This window comes from Oreochromis niloticus, linkage group LG17, assembly GCF_001858045.2.
Source record: "Oreochromis niloticus isolate F11D_XX linkage group LG17, O_niloticus_UMD_NMBU, whole genome shotgun sequence".
NCBI classification, from domain to species: Eukaryota; Metazoa; Chordata; class Actinopteri; order Cichliformes; family Cichlidae; genus Oreochromis; species Oreochromis niloticus.
Window position 1 is genome coordinate 35,261,935 of NC_031981.2, and position 27,752 is coordinate 35,289,686.

Below are 27,752 nucleotides of genomic sequence, written 5' to 3' on the forward strand. Positions count from 1 at the left end.
ACACGAGCACAAGGGGAGTGGCATGATATAAAGCGAAAGTGTGAACGCAAAGAAATACCGTGGCGACAGCGACGATGGTCTTTAACGGCCAGGTTTTATTTAGTGAACATGTTTTAAGTCACTACCGAGGTGTCCGATGGCTTTGGTTTCACTGGCTTTCTCCGTCTGCGTTATGATAGTTTGTTGGCCTCAATTATCCAGCAGCGGTAAGTGCAAACAAATTTCAACTCGAGCGTACATGCGAGTACGTCCAGAAAGTGCTTTAAATGCGCATGTCGCGATTTGTTTTCTTTATGTTTTAATCAAATTTTAATCAGTGATAAAATTTGATCACCTTCAAAAACAAGTCGTTCAAATAGAAGGCATAAACTCGCACACTTGAGCATTTTACACCAGTGAGATATGTCGGAGGGGGATAATTGCTGATTGAAAACATACCTGCGGCTTGATTTGTGTTTTGTTTGTTTTTTGGTAAATCATTGTTTCTCACCGTCTCGGAGTCAGTTCCGTGTCGTAAATCTTCATAGTGAAACCTAAATGCTGAAAGTCGCAAGTGTATCGTTATGAATCCTGCTAAATTTTGGGCTTAGAATCGGGGTTAACCTGATGTGTATGTGATGGTGTCGAAGTTTTTATTAACGCCTCCTTTAATTCTAACTTATAGCCATGTACTATGGAACTTACGTACACCATTCACCAAAAATATACTGGTTATTTATTTTAAATCGTATGATTTTTATTTTAAAAAGTTATCATTATTAATTTTTACAGATAACAGCTGTCCATGTCCAGAAATCCCAAAGTTGAATTTAACAAATCTCCCACAACAAGGCTGCTTCAAAATAGGTGACATTTTTCGCTACAAATGTAAGGATGGCTACCTGAGACAAGTGGGAACCTCAAATTTAATCAGATGCAATGATCGGGGAGCTGTTCCACAGTGGAGCGAACCATGGCTGGTGTGTATACGTAAGTATTATTTGCTGGTACATTTCTTAACACCATATCAAAGTGAAAAAATCTCTCTATCCACCCATATGTAGACCAGTACATTGTTATGAGGTCCCAAACACAGCTGAATGGTTCAAAGAGGCTTCACTTCTCTTGAAGTTCCAAGCTGAGGTTATTTGGAAACAGCGGTACTGTGGCTTGTTGCTTTTCTTTTTCCTTTTAGTGTAAAAAGTTCCACTTGGTGCCCACTTGGTCAACTTTCAAGTATTCACATTAGATTTGGCCTTAAAAAATAAATAAATTTTTAAAAAATTCAGTATCAATGAACCCGTATTTGTTATAACCCGAGATTCTTAGATTACAGCTAATAGTAGCTACTGACAGTCTGAATTTTGAGTGTTCAGAAGTAGTAGTACTGGTATTATCATAACATGAATCCATTATCATTATCCATTACCGCTTTGAAAACTGGGAGCTGTTACGTTCAGTCATTACCCCAGGGGATGACTGAATCGCTAGGTAACCCTGAAAGTCCGCTCTGGATGAATGGGTGGAGACGGTTTATAGAAGGCCAGCCCCTACATGCATGCCCTAGAGGAACTTAAAATATTAATGCAGAGTGTAGGCTGGTGCCTGGTATCTGCTCAAAGTGTCACGGGAATTTTATAATCTGCATGGCGGCACAACTGAAGGATGTCTCATGATTATCGGTGGATTATTTAGTCTTTGTCAGTCTCTGGCTGAACAAGTCACACTGGGCCACTGTTTACTGATAAAACATCAACAGTACTGACAGCCCCGTGTGTCGAGATGGTTCGGCTCAAACCAGCTGACTAAACCGTCCCACGCTCTCTAGTACACTGGCACATCCTCCCTTCCGATTTATCATCAACTGCAGAGTCATACTAGAACTGTTGACGGCAGGTGTCTGGCTGGAAGTCTGAAATGTACAAGAGATAAGAGAATGCAATGGTTCCTTTTGGGTGCAGTGCAAAGCCACCCACATGTGGTTTGTTTTTGTGTTGTCACAGCTGACACCGGTGAGCAGTTTCCTTTTTAGACTGCCTAGCTTGGTGAAAAGGTGACATTATCTACTGTAAAAGGAAATGAGGGAATATTTTCTCTAGGGGAGTGGTTTCAGAGTGAAAATCTCATGCATGCACCTGTTTGTACACACTACAAACATTTATTCACCCGCTAGGAAACAGATTTTCATTCCAGCATGCATAGCAATATGAAATGTAATCTATAGACTCAAAACATTGTATGGAAGGAGCACTTTTAAGGTTTCATGAAAGAGGGAAATGTGAAGGGGAGAACAGAGGAAGGACATTTAGTAACTTAGGAGATCCAGAGGATTAGTAAGGAGGAAGTGAGTGCAGTGGACTTTTTGAGACGCTGTGTAACACAATTAGATAATGCCCGAGGAATGAAGAAGTGCACTGGTGCTGATATTTATTTTTACAAGAACGGCAGTGATGTGCAGAGTTATAGTGGGGATAAAATGTCACTTTCCCTGGGTCTTGTACCCAGACTTAAGTGTTATGGGTTTGATTTCTTTTGGGGGGTTTTTTTTGTTCATTTTGTTTTCTTTGTTTATCATGCAGATGGAGATGAGTATCTAATGCTTTTTCAGTCTCTATTTTTGCTTTTAGTTCTTCTGTTGCTCCAGTTTTGTCTCATGGTCATCTTTCTGCAAGTTCGTATGGTTAAGTCTGTTATTTCCTGTTTTACTCTGGTGGTCTGTCTCTTGTGCTTTGTATTTGTTTTGACTTTCCTAGTTGCCGCCTTGCTGATTGTACTCAATCTTAGCCACATTAGCTGTCCAACTTTCCTGTTGTCATCCCACAAGGCTGTGTACTCCTGTTTCCTAAGATTTGTTTCACCAGATACCCCAGAAGTTGTACTGTCTTTAATCTAGTGAAAGCATAAGGTTGGTACTTCATGAGGAAATCAGAAGTGGCACAGGAAAAATGTGTGGGTGATGCAGGAAGCGTATGAGGACAGCAACAAATGAGGTCAATGTGGAGGTGGGATTACATCAGGGACCAGCTCTTAGCTGCTTCTTGTTTGCTATGATAATGACTGGTGAGGTCAGACATGAGTCTGTGTGGACTATGATGTTCATAGATGACATTACGATCTTTAGTGGAAGCAGGGAGGAGGTTTAGGAGAGCCTGGAAAAGTGAAGGAAGGAAAGTCGGTAGAACCAAGACATAGTGTGTGTGTGGTGATAGACAGGTGATGTGTAGAGAAGTACATCATGAGAATGCAGTGAAATGAAGAACTGAATTAATGCAAAGTAAAAGGGATGTGACTGTCTAACTATAGAACACCCTGGACATGTTGTATAGTTGGATCTTAGTCAAATCAATGATACGTTCAGCCAGAATGCGGTGATAATAGATTTATAATCTATAATAGGTCTCTGATCCATACAGTACATTTTTGAGCTTTCCCACTTTCAGTTTAAAAAAAAAAAAAAAAAAAATGCATTTCTTTGTCCTGTTTCAGGTGACCCAAGGATAACCACAACACAACCACCAAAAGCAACGAGGGCAACAACAACGGGTAAGCACCTGTCTAAGGAAAATGGTGTTAGCCATACTTTGCTGACATGTGTGCTTAATGATGGTTTGGTTTTGCAGAGAGTCGCACTGATATTTCCCATTACTCCATCAGTACTTCCGCTATCAGTAAGTTCTCTATTTGCATGATTGTGATGATCAAAAGCCGTGACCTATAACCAATACTAATAAACTAAAAGGAAACTAAATGTCTCAAGAGTGTGGCACTAGGACTAATATTAGTCTGTGTGTATATATTACACTCATCTTACTTTTATCACCCATTTTACAACTTCTTATGGAACCAAAACAAACCCCAGTACCTGCAGCCATCAGGCTTTTTAATTCTCATACAAATGGCAGATGAACTAAGTCAGACACATGAATTTCCCTTTAGTTTAAGTTATTATTCTTATTGATATATTGCAGTGTTGGCGGTTGGAATGTTAAAACTAGTAGATGTAACACGGGCTATGTAGGTGTACAGTGAGCACGTTCCTAAAAGTCTAAATTTGAACTGGGTAATTTGGGTGAAATGACTCTCCATGTAGTCCAGGAGAGGCGTTGCAGTGCAACTACTATTAAAGGAAATGGTTTACTGTAGTGAAACCTCAAGTCCTACAACAACACAAAAAGATTAGATATGTAGCAAATCTGCTTTGAATGATATCAACAAATTTTGTTTTTATTGCTTTATTTATGATTTTTAGCATCATGGAAATGAAGAGCATCGGTCCATGTCAAATGAAAATGTATCCAGTAACAGAAACTTCTAATAGTGTTCTCATGGTTAGTTGCTTTAATCATTATAGTTCAACACCGCTCAGCTAAGCAACCAGACAATCTTGATATCATAATCACCACTTCAAGAACTAACTTTTTAAAATTATGGGACATGGTTTGGACCCTTACTAACAGTAAGGTAAAAACGTCCCAGCTCCTATGAGTCATTCATTTCACAGCAGCTTTCATGCTCAGATTAACTGTAAATGATCAGTGGGGCAGTTTACATTTCTGCTGTGTAGATGTGTGGCTGTGAACCCCCCACCCCTCCCCTTCCTCATTTGTTATTTGCATATTTGTCATACTTGCACGTTTCATATCATCACACAAACATAACCCTGGAAAGCCAGGGGTTTTTTTTGTTTGTTTGGTTTTTTTAATGATTTCATTCATTAAGGGAAAAATCATTTTCAGAGTGCACTTGAGCTTCATGGCATGAAATTGCTGGGCATTCTCCTACAGGATTTTGTGACAGAGCAGAATTTGTTTCAGTCAATTATGGAAAGTTGTTCATATTCTGAAGGAGCAAAAAAGACACAGATCATCACACTACCATTTGACTGTTGGTCTGATGTTCTTTTCCTGAAGTGCTTTGTTAGCTGTATTCCAGATGTAATGAGATGCAAACCTCAACCCTTTGTCTCATCAGTGCATAGACCATTTACTCAAAACAAAAACTTAAAGATTTTTGTTTTTACTTGTTGGTACTGAATCATGAACATTAACGGAGGCAAGTGTGGCCTGCACTTTTTTTTAGATGTTGGGGCTTTCGATATTTTTGTTGTCTCCTGGGTGAGTTGCCTGTGGGATCTTGGGGTAATATTGGTAGGCTCACCACTCCATGACGGTTTCTTTAGATTCTGGCATGATGTTTCTTTTTGACATGTACTTCACTTTGTCAGACAGGATCTAAATGAGTGATTTCTTTAACAGATCTGGCAGCAATCAGGCCCAGGTGTGTTTTAGTGAAATTTAACTCAGCTTTCCAGAAAATGTGGTTAGTCATAGTTAATTTGTTTACTCATTCATGACTATCACTTAGTCATGAGTGAAGACAAGAAGCTACTTGTGATGTGACAAGTGTAAATGTGCGCAGCTCACTCTTTTTGGGGATGCTCATATGGATCCTGCTGCTGTTTGTATTTATTACACTCAGAGGAAAATTCATCTGGGAGCAACAAATACAACTCCAGCTCCTCTTAACATTTTGTTAAATGTTAATTTCACTTTCTAAGACTAAATCCTGCATGCATTTTTCAGCTATTGTTGTATAGGTGGCATGTTGAAACTAACTAATGTAAAATCAGAGTATCACACTCCGTGCATGCGTGAAGACAGTTATAAATTTTTAGTAACGGGGATAATGAAACACACACAGGTTTCGTAACAGAGGGATAATTCATGCTATAACTAATGTTAGCAGTATGAGAGACGGTCAGGGTTTTTTTTACAGTATTAATAGAGGCAGGTTTTTTCTTCTCAGCAACAGCTTCCACTGCCCAGATGATGCAGAATGCAAGCACAGTGCTTGAACAAGGAACCACTACACAGACAACCACCCACGGTAAAGAGCTTAAATTCATATGTACTGTCTCAGTTGGCTTCCGCTGAGCTGTTGCTTTCAAGTGATCTGTGCCAGGTGAGATGTTGTTACAGACGCCCAAAGTCATGACTAACCACATCCCCCAGACTGCTTATAGGGACTCCTGCATTCAGTGTCTCTGTCTCATACTTGCTGTCAAGCATGGTGATGATTTGGGCTTGTTTTGTAGTGATTTAGACTACGTCCACACTAATGTGTCTTTGTTAGAAAACGCATCATTTTCTCTCCGTTTTGGCCCCCCGTCCACACTAAGACGGCGCTTTCCTCAAGGAAAAACGCATCGTTTTGAAAACGCATACATTTCAAAACGCAGCTGTCCCGTCGCAGTGTGGACACACGAAAACGCGGACTTTCTACAACGATGACGTATTTTAGTCATGTGATGCAGTCATGTGACCAAATAAAGAAAGATAGCGGAGGGCATTATACAGCGGTTGTTTTGATTGCTCTCAATTTTGACAGCCCAAAAAAAAGAGAATGAATATCAGTTTGTACTTGCTCCAGATAGCTTTTCTTTAATTCTCACTTGCTTTTGCGCATGCGCAGGACTGGAACGTAAGCGTTTTCATCTGTTTCAATGTGAATGCACAACTCTGTGAAAACGACTGAAAACGCTAGTGTGGACGCGGAGTGTTTTCAGATGAAAACGCCATTTTCAAATCTATCGGTGTGGACGTAGCCTTAGTTGACCATGAACTCCACTATATACTGAAGTATTCTACAGTCAAATATGAGGCCATTTGTCTCACAGCTAAAGCTCGGTTCAAATGGAGTCAGGGCAGTGATCCTAGGCATAGCTGCTGAGGTCTGCAATGACCCACCCCTCAGCCTGACTGAAAGGCTGTGGCAGAACTTGACCGTACTTCGAATAAACAAATGGTGGCAAACCTGAGTGAAATAAAGCAACCTTGTAAAGAAGAGTGGGGCAAAATTCCTCCTCAAGGATGTGAGGGACTGATTTGCACTGTTGCCTCACAGCAAGAAGGTCCTGAGTTCGATTCCACCACCTGGCCGGGTACTTTCGTGTGTGTGTGTTCTCTCTGGTTACTCTAGCTTCCTCCCACTCTGTCTGTCTGTCTTCATGGGAGATGAACAGAATCCTTTCATGGGTGTGAGGAAAAAAGTCTCTGTGGGCATCCGTCCTTTCTTGATGCATGTCACTCATGTATCTTTTGATATTTACTTTCTTTTTAGCAAATAATTGAGCCAACAACTGTCCAATCTGTAGCAGTCTTTGAAGGAGACTGTAATGAACTGTTCATATAACAAACTGTGCAGACTTATAGGACCGTCATCGTATATTAACATCCTGTAGTCTTCACTGCCGGCCTAAACCATCAATCACATCTTCTCGCTCAGTCCTTTGCAAGTGTGAATAATACAGACCAGTAATCAAACACAAACAATACGTGTTCTTGCAGATGCAAACTGTGTGCTTTAGTAATCCATGCAGTGTGGACATGTTTCGTTAGAGCTAGTGAAAGCTAACGAAATCTGTCTGTGACTCAGTGTCATCGTGGTAAAAAATAAATTGTGGTAAAATAATCTGGCTTCCTCAATGCCATGCTTACCTCACTGTTGCTAAAATTTCAATAGAAACTGTTGACAAATTTCGTTGAAATTACTTTTAGTTCCCTCAGTCTGACCTCATGTTGTATCACGCCATTTCTCGCCCTGTCCTTTATTTATTTTTCATATCCTGATTTTTGTTTTCTTAAACGAAGGCCTGACTCGCTACATGTTCGGACACCTATAGAAATAAATCCACTGCCCCGTGCAACCAAGTCCAGGTCATGTAGCAGACTAAACCACTTTGTCACTTGTATAAGGTGAAAGCAGATGGGTTTAGGCACTATCACAGCTAGTCTACAGCATGCTAAAATCCTTTGCTATGCAAGTAATTGGTTAAAAATCTCAAATTTAAAAAAAAAAAAAAAAAAAAAAAAGTCTTGTAGCAGAAACTACTTCTACATTGATGATATAAGGGACATCTAGGGATGGGCACTTAATGGACTGTGCACTGTAAATAGGATGTGAAAAGGGAACTGAAGTGGTTTCTGAGGTTTTACATCCACATGAGAATCTCCACTGTTGTGATACACAATCATCAGCGTTAACAGAACACTTGTTTGTTTTTGGGGGGTTTTAGGTTGGGTGTTGAATGATACAGTGCCATTAAAAAGGTTGTTAGTCTTTAAAACTTTGATTCTTCCTTTCCTGTCATGCTAAAGCCAGGACATAGGAGACTGAGGGAGCAAAGTCTGAAACTCAGATCTGTTTCATAACAGGCAGTAGCTGTATACCGGTCAAACGTCAAAAGCAGTTCCAGTTAAAACTCAATCACAAATGGTGATAGGGGAAAGGGAGATGTACACTGGAAATGGTAAATGGGTGCAGGCCATGTAACTAAACTCTAAACACACGGGTCAGGGGGAGACAACGATTGTGCATCTCTGGTTGCTGTACTTCCAAAGGAAAGCTTTAATAATTTAGGAGGAACTAAAACAGAAACCGGGCTGTTTGATGTGAGCACTGGTAAAATGTGATAAGAGTTGTGCAGGTGCCATCTAAGGTTTTAATACCAAGGTCAAAGTCTTAGGCAGAGGTGAATAAGCCTTTCTCTACCCTTGAAACTGGCTTTTAAAAAGTTAATTCTAAAATACCTGGGGTGCAGGACTTTGGTGCCCTCACCATATAAAATCGTGTCATCTGCAAAGAACTGAGGATGGCCATTTAATTTAACTGCAACTGTTTGTTTGGTTTTTTTGTTTTTGTTTTTTTAAAAAGCAGTACAGATATCCATTACTGAAACAACAGCTGAAGCTACTAATGTGCCATCTCTTCCATTGAATCCAGACAGCTGTCGTTGCAATGTTTAACGCAGTTATTTAAAAGGGGACCTATACTATTCTTTGTCATTAAATGCTGTAACACTAGTTGATTATCATATTAAACACAGTAATTCCTGAGAGCCAAAAGTTCAGATTGCTGTTCAAGTACTAAGACTCTTTGCAAAAAGCCAAACAAAATAACAACAAAAATCATTTGACTTGAAATGGTGACACAGCCATTTTCATGTAACGATATTATTCACTCTGTTAAAAATTTATGAAGAAATATTTGTGCTAAGTGAGGATTTCTAAAGGAAAAACACTTTGTTCAGGAAAAAAAAAACCTGTTGCATTGGAAGCTCCCCCTGCTGAGCAGATGCAGTAACTGTCCACACCTGAATCTGCAGATTACCAAAAGAATCAAACTCGGGAGAATCAATTGTGATGAGCCAAGGATGGTTTGAGAAATATCGGCAGACTTTCAAAGAGTTAACTGGCTAGCTGAGCTCTGTCACAGAAGGATGTGTATGTTTGGATTCCAGCTGGTAAGCCTGTGAAATAAAGCATAGGTTATATAATCCACAAATGCAATAAGGGTTGTAAAAAGCACTGCCACCCAACCTTACCCCATCTTGTGGTAATTTACTGATTAAAAATGGTGAACAAAACTGGGCGATTTATCCATTGTGAATGGTGTAAGCCTCTCATACAACTTCCAACACCCAAGCAGTCACAATGGTGTGAGTTAGATCTTTGTTGTAATCTAATCCTGTCCATATAGGGTTTCACAGAGATATATTGCACTTCTGAATATAAAGGCAGCCTGGATTTCACTCTAATCTTTGGAGTGGTACATAAAAGCTTAGCCTTTGATATCTGCTTTTCCCCCAGCATTTCACAAAGCAGCATGTAGATGCATAAGAAACTTGTCAGGCATGACACTGATCATGTCGTTTACCTTTAAATAGCACTACTTTGTATAAAATTTTTTTTTTTTTTTTTTTTTTTTTTGTACTGGAAAAGCAGAAACTGTGATGGAGACAACAGGAAAGACCGACACAATCCAGAATGCTACAGTGTCACCAAGAAGAGCTGACAACACCACCCCTTCTACACTCAAAATTGGTAAGCTTGAGAAGTAATTTCTAATAATGCTGTTTATCTGAGATAATCTCATTAAATACACTGATCAGCCATAACATATATATATTATGATCACTAACAGGTGATGTGAATAACACTTATCTCCATCACGGCACCTGTTATGTGGCATATATTAGAAAGCAAGTGGAAACCTCAAGCATGTGTGGGTCAAACTGGTTTAATCCATGCAGGCCCCACTGTGATACTTTGCTAGACTTCCTTTGGAAGTAAGGGCTGCTTTGGTAGCAAAAGGGAGCCCAACAAAACATTAGGCAGGTGGTCATAATGGGAGTAATGCGAGTGTCTGTAGTATTATTATTATTTATTTATATTTTTTTTAAGTCAGTGATGTAACTTCTCAGTGGACAAGCAGGGAGTCACTTGAGGCTAAACGCTGTTTGTGAAGCAAGACGTTTTAGAGATGGTGAAGGCCAGTGCAGACACGCAGTGTAGATTTCCCTCATTGACGTTTTTAGGACGGTACATTCACTGAGATTGTTTTAAAACTCACAAAGCAGACTTGGAATTGTTATTTGATGAGATGCAGTCATGTTATACCTCTTTTCAGTGAAGAAACTGAATCAGAGCACATTAAGGATTTTCTCTCCCCATTTGCAGACCCTGCAACAACCACAGCGGCAACGGTCACCACTGTTTTACTGGTGATTCTCTGTACTGCAGGGATTGTCTTACTGTATCGAAGGTAAAAACAAAAGTACTTTTTGGATGAGCTTTCTATATACTCATCATTTTGCACTTGGCTGGTTATAATCCATTTCAATCCTGATTGTCCTTTTTTGGTCTCAGGAGGCGAAGAGAGCACATCCCAGTGAACCAGGACCCAGAGGATCTGTGAACACTGAATGCATGAGTCCTGGCCTACCTGGAGTGGACCAGTACAACACACTGACTTTGCAGTCACAGAGAGCTGCAGCAGTGTTTTACCAAAAGCAACATCCCTTAAGTGAAGAATGGACTCTTACCTCCACATAGGACTGGTTGTCATCGGTGCTTGATAACCCATTTGAACTTCTGTGGACGTCATTCCAAAGAATCACAGCCATCTTGATATGGCAGCCCAAGAGGCTCAATCTGAAACTTTCCTCTTAATAGCTTTCTAGCTTCACATAACCAAAAAACAACTCTATATGAGGAACTTTACGGTTAACATCCCTCTGGGTCAACCATTGCTCTGGTGCTATGGTGGGAAGTGTTTTATTTCTTTCTTTTATTTATTATTCAGCTCTCATGAAAATACCAAAACTGAGTTACTCAAACTAAATGTTGTCTCTAGCCAGGCATTGATGCAGTTATATCTCTGTTTATCACAGAGATGAACCCTTGTACAAAAACAATAATTAGGAAAGTATTATATCTTCAGTATCAGTTGGTGAGCTAGATGGACACAAACAGACCAAATTATTTGTTCAATTTTCTGCAGAGTATTATTTCGGCCAGTAACAGCATGTCTTCTTTTGGAGCTGCTAAACCTTTTGCTCAAACACTTGGTAATTTGTTTGTAATGGGTCCTTAGTTATACCTGGCAAATGGATTATAGCCCCTTAGATAAATGATCACTGGCCACTTGGTTAGCTACGGGTGTTTGTTAAGTCAGACAAATCAGACTTGCCGAAGTGCATCAAGTTGCACTTAAGCATGGAGATTGATCTTAAAGAAGAGGCTAAATTATTCATTAAATGTTACTGTGGATGGAAACAGGAAATGCAGTAAGAAATGAACTACAGTAGGGAGAACACAATTTTTAGAAATGTCAGAAAGCAATCTGAATCTGTAATTCAGCTTTTGGACCCAATGGAGTTGCGCTTTTTTTTTTTTTTTTTTTTTAATTCTGCATTCATGAATCATTTAATCAAGGCTTTTAATTGTTTAATAAAGTATTTATTGATGGATTAGTAGTTGTATTCTCTGATAACATATCAAATAATAATTTTATCAACATAGAAGTAAACAAATTATAAAGTCATTAGAAAGTGATTTACATCTTTACTTCATGGACTAACTTTCCTGGTCTTCCATATACTGTGCTTACCCTACTTATGAAGGGCGTTTATGAGCATCATGCAGTAGTCAATGCAGACTTCCTTTGTGTAGCTTATCTACACAAGGGAAGACTGCAGTGCCCACTGGACCTTGTTGACCAGTGGGCACTGCTTTTCCTACCTCAATGTGGTTGCTTGTCCTTGGCGTGTAATCCTCGGACTAGTTAGGGTTGAAAAGTAATTTACATACTGCAATATTCTAATATTTCAAATATTTTATTTTGTGGGATGTAAAATTGCTTGACACGTAGTAGTCTCCATGCAAAAATGAAATAATATATTAATGTCCATTTCTTAAATAACTGGAGTTATTTATTTTCTATCATGAGGAAAAAAATCTAATCCGAGCAAATAATTTAATTTCATGGGTGCACTTGAACTGTTTGCGCAGAAATTCAGCAACCCACGCATGTTGAACTCGGCAGCTGTGCAAAAAGAAGCCACTGCGCACACACTGCTGCAGTTATCATATTATCACATCGTGCATAAAAAGCGCAAGGTCATGTTTTTGTTAAGAACACAGGGTGCGCCATAGGTGAGGAAGCACTAGCGTGCCCACGGCCGAAGTTGTTGCTGTATGCACCCCCCGACTCCCTCGAGCTTCATAATATCAGTACTATGCAGGATGAGGGAGCAGCTGATTTTAATAGCTCCTTATTGCTCCAGCAGGCTATGAAAGGTGGACCTAGCCTGTCTGGTCTGCAGCAAGCAGTGGGCACTGCTTTTGCACAAGGACCTGGTATCACAGGCACACAGGCAAATTTTTCATCCACATGCAGTGTCTTGCACTCTGGCCTTGGTACATGACAGGCTGAATTGAAATGAGTCAGAGGGTGAAAGAGACTATTCAGAGTACAGGAGCTCTTTCCACAAAACCACTTCACTCACACATGAGTACAAATGTCTTATCCTTCCTTCATGATATACTAGATGAGGGGAGAGCATTTCCCACTGTTAAAGCGTATTTAGCTGTGATTTCATCCACACATGTTAGCTTTGGTAATCACCAATTGGCCAGAATTCTCTGATAAGGATGTTTATGAAAGAGGCCCACAGACTGGGGTCTACTGTTAAGCCTTGCAGTCCCCTCATGAGATTTACCCACAGTTTTAAAGAACAAATGCTCATTAACTTAAAGTTGTAGTAGAAATACCTTTGCTAAATCGTATACTTACTGTATATAAAAGTAGTCATACTACATTATATGTACATTCTGTAAAAATACACAAAGGTATGACTCAAAGTGTGAACCAAAAATAATTTGTTAATAATTTGGCAAACAGAGCCGCTTTAAAACGCGCTTGTGTGGCTGTCACTATGTAACTTTTTTAACGCAGTAACCTGAAGTGTCCGTCAAAGAGACTTTCAGGTTTAATTGACTTTCCACTGGAAGTCAACTTGAGAAGATTTCGGACGAACAGATGGGCAGACTCTGCTCTTTGTAACGTCCAACCGCTGTGTTGAATGTTATCCGGCACACATCTGAAACATTAGTGTGACTTGCCTTGTTGCTTATTTCCTTTTTCAAGATTCAAAATACCGAGAGGAGAATGTTTTCTTTTGTTGTTTTTAGCCTGTCTTGCCCGGCAGCTTTTCAATCAGAATTATGATCTGAATGCACTGTTTCGCCAAACATGTTTACTTTTCTAAGGTGAGTTCTATGAGCGCTCTCTATGTATCTTTTTATTGAATTTATTATATTATTATTACTATTGTTATTTTTTTCTATCATTATTCACACTATATGAGTAATATCACAACGTCACAGCTGGCTGGCAGGCAGGAAAAACGAAATGGGAAATGATGATGATATCAAGCGCACAAACTGATTTAAAAACGTTCCAAACCGCTGAAAAAAGCACGGCTTATATTTTGCGCTTTATATTGACATGAACTGACTGCGCTTGTGTTTAGAAAACGGCAACTTTTGCGAGTCACCCGTAAAACTAACCACACCTATGAGCGCGGTCTGTGGATTTTGCCCAGTGAGGGTGCGCAAGCAAGCAACTTGCCAAGAGTCCAACGGGAACAGTCAGCTCATCTTATGCACGAATGATGCTGTTAAACAAAGCATTCAGTATCTCTGCTGTTAACGTTACCGAAAGTCCCCTGCTCTTTGCTTTAGCGGTGCGCGTCTCCATGATACATTCATGATCATTATCAGTCCATTTAGTGGAGGCTATTAGCGAGTGTGAGTCTGGGGAAGGATTCAAAACGATTCCAATTTAGTAACACGCGCACGGTGGGAAGTTTTATTGATCCGACATTGCTTTTGCGTGTCAACTTGAATTTTAAAGCTTTTCTGTGCATTTACTTGGTTACTGTGTGGACATGCACTCTGGGAACAAACAAAATAAATCCGTTTTAAGTGTTGCATGAATAACGATTTTTCACAGAGTTGGTCTTTCACAAATAACGGAATTTGTGATCAGCTTTCCCAACTCTCCTTCTGGATGAATTTACTGAGAATGAAAGGAAGCTCAACTTTCTCCAAAACTTTATTACACTCAGGTTTTTCCCCCTTTTCGATCTAAATAATTGTTAGATCTGTTATTTCAGCTTTTTAAGACTGTGAAAGGTTGACAAATACACTTTAAACATATAGGAAATAAATAAATGAATAAATATGATTAAATATAAAAGCCAGATAGAATGTAGGGGAGACCGGGGATAGTTGTAACGTGGGTCAGTTGTAACACTTCCAATTTCTCCAATCAGGGCTAAGTTTCAAATGATGTGATTCATCCTGTGCATGCCCAATTCAGTTTTGCTATCACATGTGAAAAATCAGCACATTTTGTCAAACACAGACAATTTAACACGAAAAAAAGTAATTTGTATGCCAAAAAGTAAGTTTTTCTACTTTATTTCAATTTCTAATAGCATTATCTGCTTTGCAGTTAAACTCATCAAACTTAAATTATGTTATTTGTATGTCTATGGGGATATATTCTGTGTAGGTCTTTAGTGCTAATGTTTTAGCCGTTGGCTGTAATGTTGGCTAGTTCATGGCTATAGGAGTCTGGGTTAGTTGTAACAATAATGCAGATGTTACAACTTACCACACTATTACTTTAACTTATATTAAACAAGTTGGGGCAACGACATCAGCAGAGAGGTTCACTGGTCACCTTTGTATATGCGGTTAATGCCATTGGCAACACAATTCCTCCACTGTTTGTGTTCCCACACATACATTATGCAGACCACTGTGTCAGAGATGGGCCAGTAGGAAGTATTGGTAGTGGAAATAAATCAGGATGGGTGCAAGAAACCGATTTCCTCATCTTTCTGAAGCACTTTGCAAACCACACCAAGGTAAGCCATGATAAAAAGTAATGGAATTGCGATGCTGGTAAACAACTACATTTTTTTTAGCTTCATTGTTATGTTCAAAATTGATGCAAGAGTTGTAGGTTATAATGCCCACTGAGCCAATGAGGCCAAGCTCAAGGAAGACCAACCAAAATTAATGAAATATTCAGTTGCAGAAAATTCCATAATTTGTCTTTTTTGGGGGGTTGGAATATGTTCAAAAGCTAGATTTATGCATTCTGTCACACACACACAGCTACATAAATGGCTCTAAGTGCATTCATGTGTTGAATAAAAAAGATTACATGTTAATGTTTTGTTAGTACCCTTATTTCATTGTGTTACATTTCACCCCAGGATATGTTACAACTAACCCAGACTATGGGGTTAATTGTAACATTTCACTCTTTGTGTTTGAGACCATACCATGCAATGGGTAATTGTGCTGCAGAGAAAATAGCTGCACTATTTAATAGCAGAGACATGTAAATACTTTGTATTACATTTTGAATCCACTACCTTAAAAGAGCTCCGATTTACAGACAGAAATGTCAAAAATGTTACAACTATCCCCGGTCTCCCCTAGTACATTGTCTTAACATGTTGGACAGGGGGATTAAAACACGCTAAAGGACATTAGCATTCATGAAAGAAGTGTAGTTTGGACACGGAAGAGGGGTTTATACGTCATCACTTAACAACCAAATAAGGGCTGTGCAGTCCTAAATGACGTTAGACTTTAGAGGAGTGGCATGAGTAAGGTGTGAGAGAGACATAAGTGCACTGACAGGAGGGATTGGGATATTGATCGGTCTGTCTTTATGTGGAGAACGTGGTTTAAGTCAGGATCGACGTGTCAGATGGATCTGATTTCTCTTTCTTTCTGTGTGTGCATTATGATAGTTTGTCTGCCAGGAGCTGCAAGATTCTCCAGCAGCGGTAAGTTAAAGAAAAAGAAAAAAAGAAAAGAAAACTTCCACATTTGTTATGTGTAATTACAAATTAGATTCAGGTAGACAGGCTACCAGAAATCATTTTTCCATCACAACCTTCAAAATTAATCATTAATGTATGTATAAGATCAAACATTTGAGCAATTAAGATTGGTGATTGAAGAAAGACATGCTTTTACATGCACATATTTGTCAATCTTAAGACCTAAATGCTGAAACTCACAATTTTGTATCACTTTGGATGTGGACGAATTTGAGTTTGATTTTAGAATTAATAGGTTAACCTGATAGCATTACATTTTTATTATTTCATCAGGTGACTATTAATTCTATTTTCTAGCCATAAGGTTAAAATCTGCCTTATAATGATCTACAACAAATAATAAGATTAGTTATTATTTACTTTATTTTACATTTTATGATATTGTAAATATTCATTTTTCTTCTTACACATAACAGCTGTCAATGTCCAGAGATTCCTCCGAGAAATTTAACTAAACCCCCACAACAAGGCTGCTTTAAAATTGGTAGCCATTTTTTCTACAAATGTATAGTAATTACGCAACGGTAGTGGGAACGTCAAATTTCATCAGATGCATCGCAAATGAAGTTGGTGTACACTGGACTGAGCCAACACTACAGTGTACACGTAAGTCAGCCTGTCTGTGTGTCTAAAAGAAAGCTGCATCCTGTGTTTCAGTTACACATTTTTGAGGTAATATGGATGCAGCTTAGGAGGTAGAGCAGGTCACATATTGCAAGGTTGGTAGTTTGATCCCTGACTCCCCCATCCTTGGGAAACCCTAAGTTGCTTTCTGATGCATCCATCTGAGTATGAATGATAAAATGGTAAATGGCCTGTATTTGTATAGCGCTTTACTAGTCCCTAAGGACCCCGAAGCGCTTTACACAACCAGTCATCCACCCATTCACACACTGGTGATGGCAAGCTATATTGTAGCCACAGCCACCCTGGGGCGCACTGACAGAGGCAAGGCAGCCGGACACTGGCGCCACCGGGTCCACTGACCACCACCAGTAGGCAACGGGTGAAGTGTCTTGCCCAAGGACACAATGACCGAGACTGTCCGAGCCGGGGCTCGAACCGGGAACCTTCCAATTACAAGGCGAACTCCCAACTCTTGAGCCACGATCCCCCCAGGTGATCGTGGTTGTTAAGTGATGACGTATAAACCCCGCTTCCGTGTCCAAACTACACTTCTTTCATGAATGCTAATGTCCTTTTAGCGTGTTTTAATCCCCCCTGTCCAACATGTTAAGACAATGTGCTACATTCTATCTGGCTTTTATATTTAATCATATTTATCCATTTATTTATTTCCTATATGTTTAAAGTGTATTTGTCAACCTTTCACAGCCTTAAAAAGCTGAAATAACAGATCTAACAAATATTTAGATCAAAAAGGGGGAAAAACCTGAGTGTAATAAAGTTTTGGAGAAAGTTGAGCTTCCTTTCATTCTCAGTGAATTCATCCAGAAGGAGAGTTGGGAAAGCTGATCACAAATTCGGTTATTTGTGAAAGACCAACTCTGTGAAAAATCGTTATTCATGCAACACTTAAAACGGATTTGTTTTGTTTGTTCCCAGAGTGCATGCCCACACAGTAACCAAGTAAATGCACAGAAAAGCTTTAAAATTCAAGTTGACACGCAAAAGCAATGTCGGATCAATAAAACTTCCCACCGTGCGCGTGTTACTAAATTGGAATCGTTTTGAATCGTTTTGAATGTGTGTGAATGTTAGTTAGTAAGCACATAAAATCATAGAAGAAAGTGAATGTGAATAGGTGAATGTGGCATGTTGTATAGAGAGCTCCGAGTCCGCCGGGAGAGTAGAAAAGTGCTATATAAGAATCAGTCCATTTACCATTTACATACCACGGAGGTTGGCTGTTAGTGTTCAGTATGTGGACAACAGACAGATGTGTTCTTTGCAGTAACATGCCCAAAATGAGGAAAAATCATTTGTAATTGAGATTTAAACATGTTGAAACTGATTTAACTAGGCATAGTGTGAGTGTAGAGAAGTACATCATCAGCAAACACTGAAATGTAGAGCTTTGAGTGATGCATAGTAAACGATGTGACTGTCTAATTGTAGAGCTTTTGAAAGTCTGCAATACTTTTAGCTTGAAAGTGGAGACGATAAATCTATCAGAGAAAAGCTGCATTACAAACTAGGGTATGTGTGCTTGCACTGATAAGAGTAGGATCTAAATGGTAAATGGACTGATTCCTATATAGAACATTTCTACTCTGAGTACGCAAAGCACTTTATATAACCTGCCTCATTCACACAAGCACTTTGTTCTATGGTTTCTACACAAGTGCTTACTATCTAGCATTCATACACATTCATTCTCCAAGGATATTTAGCACGGTGACTGGAGCAGCCGGGGATAAAACCACCAACCTTCTGATTAGCACATGCCCTGCTCTACCTCCTGCACTTTAACATCCCCATCTATACAACAGGTTTTGGAGCCTGACAAACTTAATTGTGTTTTAAATATGTTTTACCTATTTATTGTGTTTCAGCAGACCCAAGGATAACCACAACACGTCCAACAACAACAAAAGTAAAAGGTAAGTGTTCGTCCATCTGTATTGCTAAAAAAAAAGAAAAGAAAATAGTATTACTCATAATTTGTTGGTGTGCATGATCAATAATGGTTTAATTTTGCAGTTTTGCTTTGACATTTCCCATGACTCCATCAGTACCTACTCTGTCAGTGATTCTATTAGAATCAAACTCTCACCAGTAGTGATAACAAAACAAAAATAAAACACTAATTATGTTTTAGAGCCGTTTTATTAGCAGTGATTGTTACAGTAGCTGCAGCAATGTTTGTTAGTAATATCTATGTATATTTAATGATCTGACATATCGTTTGGAGTTGGCAGCACTGATAAAAAGACATAAGACCATGATGGTGGTAGCAGAGTTAAGATGCTAAGATTTTCATTAAGAGGAACCGGGATGGACAGGATTGGAAATGAGAGGGACAGCTCAAGTTGACCAGTTTGGAGACAAAGTTAGAGAGGTCAGGCTGAGATGGTTTGGACGTGTGCAGAGCAGGCATAGTGGATACACTGGACAGAGAATGTTGAATATGAAGCTACTAGTCAGGAGGAAAAGAAGAGGAACAGTGTCTCACTCAATCATGCCAATCGACTAGAGAGGCTTGTGAGCTCCTACGTTAAGAAGTGGCTCGGACTTCCCAAATGCCTCAGCAGCGTTGCACTCTATACCGACCGGATACTGGCATTGCCTATCCCTAGCCTGGTAGAGGAGTTTAAATGTGCAAAAGTGAGGCTTGAGATGTCACTCACAGACTCCCGGGATCCCATAGCGAGAGGCACTGCTCCCACCCTAGCAACGGGGAGGAAGTGGACCCCGGCCACATCTGTGCTACTGGCCAAATCTGCTCTTCGACATTGGGACATGGTGGGTCCATGGTTTTGGAGCAGTAACACCTCGGTGGCAACAGGCATCTGTAACCAAACGTCGAAAAATGGTAGTGGAGGAGGTGCGACGACAGGAGGAAACAGCCAGACATGCTAGAGCCATAGCGCTGGCCAAGCAGGGTCGCTGGATGAATTGGGAGAGTGTTGAAAAGAGGAAACTCTCATGGAGTGAAATCTAGGGAATGGAGTCTAATAGACTAAATTTCATCATCCGAGCGGCATACGATGTGCTACCTTCCCCAGTAAATCTGCAGATGTGGTTTGGAAAGGACCCATCCTGACTCCTGTGTACAGTCCCAGCCATACTCAAGCACATCTTGGTTGGTTGTAGGACTAGCCTTACTCAGGCAGATACACATGGAGACACAACCAGGTCCTCAGGTGTCTAGCTGAGAAAGTTGAGGGCAAAAGGAAATCCATCAATGCTCAACCCTTCACGAAGCAAGAGGAGCATCAGTTTTCATCAGCATTTGTCCGGGAGGGAGACAAGCTGAGAACGAGCCCCTCAACTCCGGACCTGGGCCCGCTGAAGGTTGCCAGGAATCGGCAAATGCAAGTGGACTTGGATCAGAGGCTAATTTTTCCCACACAGATTGTAATAACTACTCTGCGACCAGACCTCGTCCTTTGGTCTAACTCCCAAAAACTTGCGTATGTCATTGAGCTGACGGTACCATGGGAGGAAGCAATTGAGGAGGCATTTGAGCATAAGAAGCTGCGGTATGCCAACTTGGCAGCTGAGGCAGAGGACAGAGGCTGGAAGATCAAGGTGCGCCCTGTGGAAGTGGGGTGCAGGGGCTTTGTTGCCAGTACAACAGCAAAACTGCTTAGAGAGATTGGGATCAGAGGACCGGCATAACGGCAGGCTATAAGAGAATTAGCTAACACTGCTGAGAGGACCAGTCACTGGCTATGGCTAAAAAGGGCTGACATTACTTGGGCAGCTCAGGCAGTCAGCTAACCGCGATACACATGCCAAGGATTGATCGACTTATGGTGGGCCTGCCTCAACAGGGGGCGTCAAAAGGGTAAAACATAACATTAGAAGTTTTGCTGATTGACTGCTACAGCTGTCTCAGGGCCTCCTGGGGACTGTGCAGTTAACCTCATGGTAGTGAAACTAAAAGGAGGAATGAAAAATATTTTGTTCTTCTTCCCTCTGCTCTTCATCCCTTTTCTGGGAGGCAGTGGGGAGGTAGAGCGTACAGCCCGATCCGGCGGGGAGGTGTGGGAAGCCAGATCGGGCACCCCCCTTCCGGCTCTCCTCTCTGCTCTCTCCTATCTTATCTTACTTACTTGTCTTACTCCTCTCTATCACCTTTTCTGTCCCTTTGAAGAAATCAGGCTCCATAAATGTTAAAGAGGTAAGTATTTCTCAGTTGCAGTGGATAGATAGAATAAACTGTAGAAAACTAAACAGAAGAGTGAAGAAGAGAAATAACAATTTTAACATAAACCAGTGACACACTCCGGGGCCTGATCAACCCTGGCAGGGCCTCCTTGGATGAGGGTGTCTAATGATAATGGCCGAAACACCCGATGAATCCAAGGTCCACTACTGACAATGTGTCCCAAATTTTAATAATTTAGAACAGATCTCTAATCCCTAAACCTAACCAAGGAAAAATGGCAGATTAGCTTGGGTAAAAGAACGAAAGTTGAGGCACACAACGATGTGTGCCGCTGCTAAAGTTTCTGAGCTGCTTTTCCCCATCACAGCCATCCCCCAAGATTTTCTCCATTAAAAGCAATGCATTGTCAGGGATTGTAACATCTAGTCCTTTTACTGAATCAAAATGAATTCTCATCTTACTTCTATCACCTATTTTTCAACTTCTTATGGAACCAAAACAAAACCCAGTACCTGCACCCATCAGGCTTTTTAATTCTCATACAAATGGCAGATGAACTAAATCAGACACATGAATTTCCCTTTAGTTTAAGTTATTATTCTTATTGATATATTGCAGTGTTGGAGGTTGGAATGTTAAAACTAGTAGATGTAACACGGGCTATGTAGGTGTACAGTGAGCACGTTCCTAAAAGTCTAAATTTGAACTGGGTAATTTGGGTGAAATGACTCTCCATGTAGTCCAGGAGAGGTGTTGCAGTGCAACTACTATTAAAGGAAATGGTTCGCTGTAGTGAAACCTCAAGTACTACAACAACACAAAAAGATTTAATATGTAGCAAATCTGCATTAAATGACATCAACAAAATTTGTTTTTATTGCTTTATTTATGATTTTAGCATCATGGAAATGAAGAACATCTGTCCATGTCAAATGAAAATGTATCCAGTAACAGAAACCTCTGGTAGTGTTGCTATATTTAGTTTTGTTTAACAAAATGTTAATTTCCCTTTCTAACACTAAATCCTGCATGTATTTTTCAACTATTGTTATATACATGGCATGTTGAAGCTAACTAATCACTTAGTCATGAATGAGTGAAGACAAGAAGCTACTTGTGATGTGACAAGTGTAAATGTGCACAGCTCACTCCTTTTGGGGATGCTCATATGGATCCTGTTGCTGTTTGTATTTATTAATCTCAGAGGAAAATTCATCTGGAAGCAACAAATACGACTCCAGCTCCTTTTAACATTTCGTTTAGCAAAATGTTAATTTCCCTTTCTAAGACTAAATCCTGCATGTATTTTTCAGCTATTGTAATATACGTGGCATGTTGAAGCTAACTAATGTAAAATCGAACCAAGTATAACACTCCATGCATGTGTGAAGACAGTTATGAATTTTTAGTAATAGGGGTAATGGAACAAACACAGGTTTCATAACAGAGGGATAATTCGTGCTATAACTAATCTATGAGATGAGATGTGGTCAGGGTTTTTACAGTAATAATAGAGGTGGGTTTTTTCTTCTCAGCAACAGCTTCCACTGCCCAGATGATGCAGAATGCAAGCACAGTGCTTGAATAAGGAACCACTACACAGACAACCACCCACGGTAAAGAGGTTTGCGTGTTTGCGAGGTGACAGCTGATTCAAATTTAACAATAGAGCTGTGTTGGATCAAAGACACATCTAAAACCTGCAGGACACTGGCCCTTGAGGCTTGGAGTTGCCCACCTCTGGCCTACAGGAATACCTGGACCACGAAACTTTTTTTTTTTTTTACTCTAACGGCTGGTCGCACCAGTGTGACCTAAGATTTTTTTTTTTTTTAGTCACATTATTGAGAAATTAGGTTGCATGTGTGACATAATTGGTCACACTCTAGAGCCCTGACAGGAACGCAGGGCCCCTCTCAATAGAACGTGGGACGGGTGTTACATATTAAAATAATTTAGGAGGAACTAAAACAGAAACCGGGCTGTTTGATGTGAGCACTGGTAAAATGTGATAAGAGTTGTGCAGGTGCCATCTAAGGTTTTAATACCAAGGTCAAAGAGGTGAATAAGCCTTTCTCTGCACTTGAAACTGGATTTTAAAAAGTTAATTGTAAAATACCTGGGGTGCAGGACTTTGGTGCCCTCAGCATATAAAATACAATTAATTAATTAAAATTAATTTAACTCCCGAATTACTGAAGTTCAAGTGTGGTAATGGACGATATTTTTGCTAATGTTAGTTCACAGGATATTATCATTAAGTCCTTGAGAAATATGTCTGGGCTTCTGCAGCCGTCTGTGAAACATCTCTGGCCTATTTCAAGACCATATCTAAATGAATTTATTGGGGTCACAGGCTCAAGTTTCAAAACTATTATTATTATTATTATCTATATTAACTATTATCTGAGATAATCTCACATAAGAGTGTCCATAAATGCACGTGGCACCAGGACACTCTAGGCCACAGGTCGATGATCGATTTTGTAATTGTATCACCAGACCTGAGGCCATATGTTTTGGACACTCGGGTAAAGAGAGGGGCTGAGCTGTCAACTGATCACCACCTGGTGGTGAGTTGGACAGACCTGGCGCGCCTAAACGTACAGTGAGGGTGTGCTGGGAACGCCTAGCAGAGGCCCCGGTCCGCGAGATCTTCAACTCACACCACCTGCAGAGCTTCAACAGCATTCTGAGGGAGACTGGGGACATTGAGCACCTCCATTGCCGAAGCTGCTGCACTGAGCTGCGGCCACAAGGTAGTTGGTGCCTGTCGTGGTGGTAATCCGTGAACCAAATGGTGGACACCAGAGGTGAGGGGAGCCATTAAGCTGAAGGAGGAGTCCTACCGGGCTTGGTTAGCCTGTGGGACTCCGGAGGCAGGTGATAGATACCAACAGGCCAAGTGGAATGCAGCGCGGGCGGTGGCTGAAGCAAAAACTCGGGTGTGGGAGGAGTTCAGAGATGCCATGGAAAAAGACTTTCGGACTGCCTCGAAGAGATTCTGGCAAACCGTCAGGCAACTCAGGAGGGGAAAGCAGTGTTCTACCAGCACTGTGTATAGTGCGGGTGGAGTGCTGCTGACTTCGACTGAGAAAATTGTGGGGTGGCGGAAGGAATACTTCGAGGACCTCTTCAATCCCAGTGGCACGTCTTCCGTGGTGGAAGCAGAGTCTGGGGACGAAGGGGATGACCCGCCAATCTCTGGGGGCGAAGTCACTGAGGCAGTTAAACAACTCCTTGGTGGCAGAGCACCTGGGGTGGATGAGGTCCGCCTCAAGTTCCTGAAGGCTCTGGATGGTGTAGGGCTGTCTTGGTTGACACGCCTCTACAATGTTGCATGGAGATCAGGGGCAGTACCCCTGGACTGGCAGACCGGGGTGGTGGTCCCCATCTTTAAGAAAGGGGACCGGAGGGTGTGTTCCAACTACAGGGGAATCACATTCCTCAGCCTCTCTGGGAAGGTCTATGCCAGGGTGCTGGAGAGTCGAATCTCGGATGCAGGAGGAACAATGCGGTTTTCATCCTGATTGTGGAACACTGGATCAGCTCTTTATCCTCTCAAGGATGTGTTTTGTGGATTTGGAGAAGGCATTCGACCGTGTCCTTCAGGGGGTCCTGTCGGGGGTGCTCCGGGAGTATGGGGTGTCTGGCCCATTGCTCCGGGTCATTCAGTCCTTATACAACCATTGCAAGAGCTTGGTCTGCATAGCTGGCAATAAGTCGGACTCGGGCACAATCCGAAACGGGCACAATCCGGTTCGAAACGGGCACAATCCGGTTCATGGGATGGCGGAGGCCGGTTGTGGAAAGACACTGGATTGAAATGCTAGGTTTCTACAGTCGCTGCTTATCAACGGGCATTGTATTTTGTAACTTCTAAAACGGCAAACAGGACTTTGGTTAAGAAGAGGACAACCAACATTCTACCAGTTCTATCGACCGGAGTGTTTCGGGCTGCGCTCCCTAACTGGGAGATAGCTAGCAAGTTTACGGTAGCATTAGCTACCAGCAGCTGCTAGCTCGCCAGTTAAATAAAAGAAGAAAGGACCCCTGGACTGGAAAGGCTGGTTAAGACAAATATTTTATCGGAGTTTCACGAGTAACACAAACTAAAGACCGTATGCCACCCAAGAAAGGCCCAACACCAGAGGAGGTCGAGGACATAAAAACCTCCCTCGGAGCGCTGTGCGGAGACGTGGCCGCAGTCAGGGCGCAGCAGGAGCTGCTTCTGGGGCTTCTGGAGGAGGTGAAACAGCTACGCCTCCAAAATACCCAGAAGGACAGACGAATCATGGATCTCGAGCGGCGGGTGGATGAGCTGGAGCAGTACACCTGTACGAACGACGTGGTCATCAGCGGTATTAAAATCAAGCCGCCGGGAACGTCGGGGAGCCCAGCGACGAGGAGACCCGCTCGGTGGAGCAACAGGTGGCGTCCTTCCTTAAAAGCAAAGGGATAGAAATGGACCTGGAGCATGTAGAAGCATGCCCAGGAGGAGCGACAGACCGCCGGCCGTCATTATGAGATTCGTCAATCGGAAGAACAAGGTCGCACTGCTGAAACAAGGACGCAAACTGAAAGGCACGGACGTTTTCATTAATGAGCATCTGACACGAAAAAACGCAGACATCGCAAGGAAGGCAAGGCAACTGAAGAAGAACTGTAAAATACAACATACATGGGTAACAAACTGCAAGATCTTCATTAAGCTAAACGGGACACCAGAAGAGGCAAAAGTACTGATAGTGAGGAACATGGAGGACCTGGACAAGTACAACTGACACTAATGTATCGAGGTAATATATAACTCTAATGACAATCAAAAATGATAAATACACCAACATCTCTAATTACACCAGGAAATGACATGGACACGTTGAAATCAATTCTCCAACAGAAAGTAATTGATCTAGATTGTGAATAAAAGGAGCATAATATAATAGACCCAGAAATAGATTCTGAAAGTAATTTTCTCTCTTCTTTTGTTAAAAATTGTAATTATTTCACGCAGGAACAATATGAAAAAAAAAAATCAACCTAGACGGGAAGCTCTCATTAATTCACTTTAATAGTAGAAGTATGTACTCTAATTTTGATTTCATTAAGGACTACTTGCAACAATTTTCTCACCCCTTTAGTGTTATAGCCATCACTGAAACTTGGTTCAATGTCGATAAAGGAATAGATTTCTGTTTGAATGGATATGATTTAAAATACATGAATAGATTAAACAAGGCGGGCGGCGGGGTTGCTATATATGTTCATAACTCTATAAGATATAATGTTGTAACAACTATGTCTATGGCTATTGATGGAATTTTGGAATGTTTGACTATTGAGATCATGAATGAAAAAAAGAGAAATGTTATAATAAGTTGCATATATCGGACACCCAGTTCAAGTATTGACACTTTTAATGAATGGATAGAAAAAATGTTTGCTTCGGTGAACCAAAAATTACTATTCATCTGTAGTGATTTTAATATTGATTTGCTAAACCCAACAAGGTTAAAAGCCATTGATGACTTTACTGACACGATGTACAGCTTATCACTATATCCAACAATAACAAAGCCAAGCAGAATAACATCACGTAGCGCCACTATTATTGACAACATTTTTACTAATGTCATGGATTTCCAAATTAATAGTGGCCTGCTTGTCTGTGACATAACTGACCACTTACCAGTTTTTACTTTGTGTGACTGTGATTTTAAAAAAATAGATACCAAGATTACCATAGCAAAGCGAACAATAAATGAAGAAGCAATTCATGCCTTCAATTTCGATTTAGCACAACAAGATTGGAGTTTGGTGTATGAAGAGTCAGATGTGGACAAGGCTTATGACAATTTCCTGGATATTTTCACTGTGTTGTACAATAAACATTGTCCTGTAAATGAACACAGGACAAAGAAAAAAAAGATAAAAAGTCCTTGGCTCACAAAAGGAATTATCAATGCTTGCAAAAAGAAAAACAATCTGTATAAACCGTTCATCAAAGTTAAAACAAAAGAAGTGGAACAAAGATATAAAGCATATAGAAATAAATTGACTGATATTATAAGAACGAGTAAACAACTTTATTATAGAAGAAGATTATATGAAAATAAAAACAATATAAAAGGAACTTGGGATGTGTTAAATAACTTAATTAAACAAGGATCTTCTGGAACATCATATCCTGAATATTTCATTGATGCAAATGGTGAAAATCACAACATGAGTAACATTGTTGATGGGTTCAATAAATTTTTTATAAATGTTGGCCCTGAACTAGCAGCGGACATCCCGTGTCAAAAAAATGAAAATATCAGTAATATAAAATCAAATCCCTTTTCACTGTTCATCCCAGCTACAAATGAGCAAGAAGTAATAAATATCACATTAAAATGTAAAAGTAAGTCTTCAATGGATAATCCATTGAATGACATAAATATGTCTGTAGTTAAACAGGTTATTCTGAATATTGCTAGTCCCTTAACATATGTCTGTAATTTATCATTTCAGTCTGGTTGTTTTCCAAAAAAAAATGAAAATTGCAAAAGTAATACCACTATACAAAAGTAATGACAAACACAGTTTTACCAATTATAGGCCTATTTCTCTACTGCCTCAATTCTCAAAAATTTTAGAAAAACTTTTTAATTCAAGATTAGAAAAATTCCTTGAAAAACATCAAATAATAAATGTTGGTCAGTA

The 27,752-nt window shown here is 40.4% G+C and overlaps 2 protein-coding genes across 14 annotated transcripts in view; both read left to right on the forward strand.

Moving 5' to 3' along the window:
* The first annotated feature begins 5 nt into the window (after positions 1-5).
* il15ra (interleukin 15 receptor subunit alpha) lies at positions 6-11,717 on the forward strand. Of its 13 annotated transcripts, none has more exons than XM_013264382.3 (8): positions 18-206; positions 772-969; positions 3,466-3,522; positions 3,600-3,647; positions 5,770-5,865; positions 9,759-9,860; positions 10,497-10,581; positions 10,686-11,717. In XM_013264382.3, exons 1-8 carry the CDS (start codon positions 137-139, stop codon positions 10,732-10,734), a joined length of 705 nt encoding a protein of 234 aa, XP_013119836.1. In that variant the 5' UTR covers positions 18-136; the 3' UTR covers positions 10,735-11,717. The 13 variants fall into 13 exon arrangements, with proteins under 13 accessions (XP_019202448.1, XP_025755249.1, XP_025755250.1 ...); XM_013264383.3 differs by having other exon boundaries at positions 9,762-9,860; XM_005460401.4 differs by having other exon boundaries at positions 5,785-5,865.
* Positions 11,718-16,752: 5,035 nt separating this feature from the next.
* LOC100696399 (interleukin-15 receptor subunit alpha) overlaps positions 16,753-27,752 on the forward strand; it is a 26,853-nt gene continuing 15,853 nt past the window's right edge. Inside the window, exons 1-2 of the mRNA XM_025899451.1 lie at positions 16,753-16,855; positions 18,766-18,813. Coding sequence (XP_025755236.1) covers positions 16,753-16,855; positions 18,766-18,813 — 151 coding nt within the window. The remainder of the gene's footprint in view (positions 16,856-18,765; positions 18,814-27,752) is intronic.